Genomic DNA, 7,475 nt, shown 5'->3' with positions numbered 1-7,475 from the left:
GTTATCCACTTCAATTTTAAGTGTCCCGTTCACATACAGAGTTATACCTACTATATATTTCTCTCCATCCTAATTTCTTCTTTTTATCCTTCTCTCTTTTTTTCCTGTCTCTCCTGAAAAGTCTGCTTTGTTTTTGACCACTGCATTCCTTCATCTCCTATTCCTCCTTAGGTAAGATAGATTTCTATACCTCACAGAGTATATATATATTCTTCCCTATTTGAACAAATTCTAATGAGAGAGAAATTTGTATATTGCCTATCACCCTTTCAATTCCTTCCCCTGAAGTTTTTCCTTACTTGCCTCTTATGTGAGATAATTTTTTCTTTTTCTATCTTTCCTTTCCCCCTTCTTCCCAGTGTATCTTTCTTTTTCACTCCTTCATTTTTCAAAATCATAACCAAATAATTGACTCATACTCATGTCTTTCTCCATGTAGAATTCTCTCTTGTCTTGCATTTGAATGTCAAATTTCCTCTTCATCTCTGATGTTTTCATTAGGAATCACTGAAAATTCTCTATTTCATTGAATATTTATTTTTTTCTAAAGAATTATACTTAGTTTTGCTGGCTAGGTTTAATGGTTGTAATCATATCTCTTTTGCCTTCCAGAATTTCATATCACAAACCCTCTACTCCTTTAATATGGATATTGCTAAATCTTATGTGATCTTGAGTGTAGTTCCATGATATTTGAATTGTTTCTGGCTACTTCAGTATTTGCTTCTTGACTTGGGAGCTCTGCAATTTTGCTATAATATTTCTGGAAGTTTTCTTTTGGAGATCTCTTTCAAGAGGATATTGATGGTTTTGTTCAATTTCTATTTTATCCTCTTGATCTAAGAAATCAGGACATTTGTCCATTATAATCTTTTGAAGGATGATGTTTAGGCTCTTTTTTGATCATAGCTTTAATATAATCTATTCATTTTTAGATTATCTCTCTCTTCAATCTATTTTTTTTATGTCAGGTATTTCCCATGAAATATTTCACATTTTCTTCTTTTCCACAAATACTTTTGACTTTAGTTGATTATTTCTTGATACCACATAGAGTCATTAGCTTCCATTCTTCCAGCTATAAATTTTAAGAAATTATTTTCTTCAGTGAACATTTGCATCTATTATAATATTAATTTATGATAAGAAAATGGAGATCAGGATGAGTGACAACCAACAGTTTAGAATTTGGAACTTACCCAGATGCTATGAGCCAAGGGCCAAAAGGCAGTTTCTGCCAGCACGATAAAAAGGCAAAAGGTGAATCTAAAAATTTATCTTTTGTGAAAAGGGGACTCTGGTTGGCTGGGTGGGTAGGCCAAGGAAAGTGCTCAAGTTACCTGTATCCTGTTTCTAATCCTGTTTCATTGATTACCACATCATCGACTACTGAATAGAGCTATAAGATATATACCAGCTCTCTGATTATCAAGAAGAATATCATCAAACTCACACTATCTGGTCAGGGCCAAGGTGGTTGTCAATTATCAATTGATAATTAGGTTGTGTCAGTTGGCTGGAGAGTTTCCTCTCCCTCTCTGGCTCTGGTCAGGCTTCTAGGCACTATCCATTCCATTTCAACCCAATTGTCCAATAGTGGACAAAATCATCTTCCTAAAAATCATGTCATTTCCCACCTCAAGAGACTTTAGTGACATGAATATGCTATTGGTGAAGTTACAAATTCATCCAACAATTCTGAAAAAGAAATTTGCAGTCATGTTAAAAATGGGACTATTTGAATCGAAAATTCTACTCATCTATTCACCCACCAAATGGAAAACAAAGTCTCATGTATTTATTGTAAAATTATTTGTGATAACAAAAAGCTGGCATCCATCAGTAGGAAATGGTTAAACAAATTAGATTGTGTGTTTAGAAAAGAATAATATGGTGCCTAAGAATTGACAAATATGAAGAATTCAGGGAAATATTTATAGGCTTCTATGAATTAATATAGAATTAAAAAACCCAGGAAAATAATATATATATATATATTCAGTGACTAAAATATAACCATAAAGAATAACAAAATGAAACTAAACAGTTTGGTTATGAAGAAAGGTTATAAAAATGCTCATCTCTTGATAAATGATTTTTTCCTTCCTTTGTTAGAATCTCTTTTTCTTTAAGGATCAGTCTTAAGACAATCTCACACAATGCCTTTCTAGATCATTCCATTTGTTAGCTTTCCCTCTTTCCAAATGCCAAATTATTTAATATGGATTTCATATTTACCTATACTTATACATGAGGCAGCTAGATGGCATAGTGGATAGAGCTCTTGGCCTAGAGTTGGAAAGACCAGAGTTCAAATATGACCTCAAGCACTTACTAGCTGTATTACCCCAGGTAATACACTTAATCCTTGTCTGCACAAACTGGAGAAGGAAATGGCAAACCATTATTTTTGCCAAAATGGCTCCATTATTTTTGCCAAAAAAAAAAAAATCCCAGGGACAGTTGGTTCATAGGTTGCAAAGAATAGGACATGACTGACTGACTGAACAATAACAAGAGCAACACTTTACATGTTTTCCCCAGTTATCCTGGATTCCTAGTAGAATATAATCTCTTTTTGGGCACAACCTTTGTATTCTCAGTGTCTAACACAGTAGTAGGTACTTTAAAAAATGATTGTTGATTTGAAGGTTTAAATAAAGGGCCATCTATTGAAAGTTGTTTCCTCTTTTCCTTTTCGCTAGTGCTTGCCCACTGACTTATTTGATCTTTACTTTTCTGATTCCATGGCTACTAAAATTAAATGAAATATATGCTCAACACCACAAAACTCTAAATAGGATAGGGGAAAGCATGGCAGAGGAGGAAATAAATATCTCCTCTTCATATTGCTTACCATATTTTTTCTTGGTCTGCTGGGGAGGGCACAATATTGAGAGTCAAAAGAGGTAGATTCACATTCCAGCTCTGCTATTGGCTCATCTATATATGGTTACTTACTACCTGTATAATCTTGTACAAATCATATAAATTCTCTGAGTCTTAGTTTCTACATCTGTTCTAGTTTTGTGACACTTCAGTAGAAATATAGGTAGCCTTAAATTTTTTCTCTTGGAAATTTGAAAAGCCTAGAATTTATTCCTTATTTTATCGTATTACCATGGGATGGATTGTCAATTTCCATTTATAAGGGTGGAACAAATTTTTTATTTTCTCAAGAAATACTCCTGGAAAATGTGATTTTTGTTAAATCTAAAGTAAATAAATTTATTGATCAATCTAAGGAGTTTATGCTTCAAAATACTTATTTTAAGAAATAAATGAGTATAGTGAAGAAAATATAAATGAGCAGACCATCTTTACAGAGATGATTATTTGTTAGCATTTACAACTCAGAACAATTTGGCTCTAGAAAGAACATTGTATTTAAGCTCAAAGGACCAAAAATCAAAAGCCACAGTTGTATATAATTGGATGACTCATTTCCTTTCTGTGGGCCTTATTTTCCTGATTTTGGGAGTTTAATAGTTTAATTAAGCGATCTATAAGGTCTCTTTTAAGTTTTTACATCTTATGATTCTTAGATTTAAATGCTTTCAGTTTATTCAATTTTTAAATGAAATCTTTTAATGCTAAAATATTTGTTATAAAAACATACACTCAAACAAGTGATAATCAATCTAAGTATTTAGTATTAAAGTATTAAAAGTTAAAGTATCCAATGATATAGATTTATATAATTGTTAACTAAATTTTTTAAAAGCCTTTTTGTATTTGTGGTATTTATTCAGAATTAATTCGTATTATTATTGTTTCATTTTATATTGATTCTACTGAGTAAAGGATATTTTTCATCTAAGTTGGCCACAGATAAGAATCTATAAATGATGCAAAGAGGAAGTAACTTCCTATGAGCATTAATTATAAAAAGTTCTAAGCAGTGTGGGAAGCAACCCTAATTGCACCATTTAGGAAAGGGAGTTGGTATGAATTATTCATTGCTCTTCTAATATTGAGAGACTGATATTTTCCCTGATTTGCCAGGGATATTACTTTTAATCATTTGGAACATTCTCTTGGCAATGTCCTCTACCAGTTCGCAACAGTCTGATCCTCTGATTTTCTTTGTGAATGGGAAGAAGGTGAGTTTTTGGCATGGTTATATGATAAATTTCAATAGATTTTTTCAGAACAAGGACTTAAGGCACAGCTAGACTTCCTTCAGTAAGATACTTTTTCATCTCTTTTCTTCTTTCCTCATCTTATTCCTAACTAAATTTTTGCGTTCAGAACTGATTCAATGATAGGTATTCTATAGATACTTTATATAAGTTTTGTACTAATTGACTATGAATATGACTGATTTATTTTCTTATTTTTCTTTAGAAATTAGTAAACAATGATGGGTACTTGGTAACTTTGCAGATTTTATAGTTTTAAAACTTGTCCAAATATGGATGAAATTTCTAGAATTAAACTTTTATCTGACTGAGTTCACCAAGGCTAAATAAACTTTTAATATGTCCATGATAGTAATGGTGATGAAAATGATTATAACTACACATGTCTGAGCAAATTTCATGTGTGTCACACTGAATTTTATTAACCTTACAAACTATTCTAGAGACTAAACTGTGGCTGTCATAGATTCCTTCATTTATTTGACTGAGTTTCTTCAAAGTCTCACTTTGTTTGCTGGTATAGAGGAAGTCCGTATCAGCAGAATATGCAGATTTCATCTACCACATGGCAATAGGAGAAGGTTTTTAGGATATATACCTTCTAAAAAGCCATGTATGCCTCTATTTGAAATATATGGAGTAACAATTTGCCAATATCTTGAGTTAGGTGAAGGCAAATAGAACTTAAGGAAAGAAATATGGTGGAATGATGAAATGTGATAGACTTTGCTACTAATAGCAATACAATGATCCAGGACAATTTTGAGAGACTCATGACAAGAATGCTATCCACCTCCAGAGAAAGAAATGTTGGAGTATAAATGCAGATTATAACATGATTTATCACTTCCGTCTTTGAGTATATTACTAGGGGTTTTGATTTTATAAGATTCACCCATTTTGAATTGCCTCAGATTAGCTATGGTTGGTAATGGAGTCCAGCTAAAGGATGAAGCTGGCAGTCCTAACAAGGGGGAGGGTTAGGAGTGTGTAGAATTCTTCCTTCTCCCCGCCCTGGGAGCAGCTGTTTAACTGAATCCCCTTTAGTTCAAGCAAATGGAGGCTGTACAAGCTTGCATAATTCAGGGTCAAGTTGGTAAATTGACAGGGAATAATCCCACTGAGGTTAACAACTCTCACTGCTTAAACTATTCCCTAAATCCTAGGATAGAATAGATTCCAAGTTGTCTTCAAATATAGATGACTTGCTCTCAGGATAGAAACTGCACCAGTGCTTAGATGAAAGGACCTTTTCTTTGGTAAAGTATATGGATGGTAAGTATATCCTAGTATAACTTCCCACAGGCCCAGTAGCTTAACAACCAAAGGGGTTTATTATTTTCAGGAAACAAGGTGAGGGGAAATGGTTTTAGGAATGAAAGGGAGGTAAGCTATCTAATATCTTCAATGAACTTGTATTTTGAACAACTTAACTTCTATCCCCCTCACTAAATAATCTTTCTCCTAATCTAATGTAACTAGGTTAAAGATGGAAAGGTAATCTTGCTTGAAGATCTATATAGAGATTAGTTAAGATGCTGCAATTGAGATATTCTCCCAGTAGTAAACCAGTAAGGTAACACTCAGCCTTTGAGGCCAGAGATGAACTAACCAAAGAGTAATCTAACTCTTCTTCCCAGCCCTTGAACCCACAAGAAGTGTGAACAAAGTGTCCCTGCAAGTAGGGTGACCTGGCCTTTTATACTCAGGTTTCTAACTGCCCCAACTGCCCCCTTTCCTGGAGTTCGGGGTGGGGGCACTATGGAATTCTGTGAGTTAGATTTGACCTCACTTAAGATCATGGATGCTACATCTACACAATGAGTAATATGGAAATGTGTTTTGCTTTATGAAACATGTATAACCCAGAACAAAAAGTTGATTAAGTTTTCTAAAGAATTGTGATCATTTTTTCTTTTTTAAAATTCTAACTTCCATCTTAGAATTAATACCAAGTATTGGTTCCAAGGCATAAAAGCAGTAAGGACTAGGCAATGAAGGTTAATGACTTGCCCAGGGTAACACAACCAAGAAAGGTCTGAAGCCAGATTTAAATCCAGGATCTTTAGGCCTGGTTATCAATTCCCCAAGCCACCTACATGCCTCTTATACCACCTTTTTCTAATGAAAAAAAAAAACAAAACTGTTTCCTACTTTTACTTTATTTTACCTAAATGAAATTGTTCATGTGGCAGTTGGTAGGCTACTGGTTAGAGTAATAGAAGACCTTTGGAGTCCAGAAGACCTTTTAAATCATGGCTATGGGTCATAAAGTTATAAGTACCATCTTAGAAAAATAAATTCATTTCTCTCAGCCTCAGTTTCCTAATATATAAAATAGAGATGGTAATAGCATCTACCTCAGAAGGCTGTTGTCAGACTTAAGTGATATAATATATAGAAAGTAAGATCAGATGTTTATACTTTAATATTTCAATAATCATAAAATGTATTCCCAAAACATTCAATATTTTAAATATGTCACTTTTTATTTTCTTCCTTTTCCTACTACTTTGTTTTGGAAATCTCTGAGGAGAAAGAGAGAGAAAAAAGAGTAAAGAAAAAAAGAGTAAAGCTATTTGAAGCCATTTTTTTAAATACTTAGAAATGATTCAATTTTGTGAGTCTATATATGTATATGTATGAGTTTGTGTGTGTGTATGTAGTAGAGGGAGAGATCAAATGTATAAACTGTATATTTTTATGTACAAATGTAAATGTATAGGTTTTCTTCTTTAACCTATTACTGAAGGAATTCAAAGAATGATTCATTCTTCTTAAATGGTCCCTTTACTACTATAGGGAGGCAACTATCTTTCTGAGATAGCTATAGAAATATTTATTAAAAATACCTAGAAGTCTTGTGTATTGACTGACTTTAGGATTGAATGCAGTATGCTTTTTATTAATTTCTTACTCTTTCATTTACTCTTGTTTTGAAATTTTACAAGTTTCAAGAGGATTAAGTATAACTTTTCTCTTTGAACTGGTCCTAGGATTGGTGTGTGGTAGACTTTTTATGCCTATGGGTGTGTCAGACTTTGGACAGAGAGTGATAAAAGTGCATGGTGAAAGTGTGAAATCAATAGTAAGACTTGGAAGGTTGCTTATAAGTTTTGGAAAAAAACCATTGCAGATTGTGAAAGACCAGGCTAGTGTCATTCTATGAATCTATGGCTGAGAATTAAGGGTCCTGAATTATGTTTTTGAGGAAGAAGGTTCCCTTCCTTCCTTGCTCTTCCAAAGTCTTGAGAGGAAAACTTGGAAATTAAGGAGAAAATATTGAAACAATACATTAAAAAAAACACATCAACCTTGATTTCTGTCTTAGAA

The 7,475-nt window shown here is 33.2% G+C and overlaps 1 protein-coding gene across 1 annotated transcript in view; it reads left to right on the top strand.

The window, feature by feature from the left end:
- Nucleotides 1–4,043: 4,043 nt before the first annotated feature.
- LOC123241402 (aldehyde oxidase 4-like) overlaps nucleotides 4,044–7,475 on the top strand; it is a 96,147-nt gene continuing 92,715 nt past the window's right edge. Inside the window, exon 1 of the mRNA XM_044669059.1 lies at nucleotides 4,044–4,103. Coding sequence (XP_044524994.1) covers nucleotides 4,044–4,103 — 60 coding nt within the window. The remainder of the gene's footprint in view (nucleotides 4,104–7,475) is intronic.

This window comes from Gracilinanus agilis, chromosome 3, assembly GCF_016433145.1.
Source record: "Gracilinanus agilis isolate LMUSP501 chromosome 3, AgileGrace, whole genome shotgun sequence".
NCBI classification, from domain to species: Eukaryota; Metazoa; Chordata; class Mammalia; order Didelphimorphia; family Didelphidae; genus Gracilinanus; species Gracilinanus agilis.
Note: the sequence above shows the minus strand (reverse complement) of the source record. Positions and strands in the feature narration are given on the sequence as shown.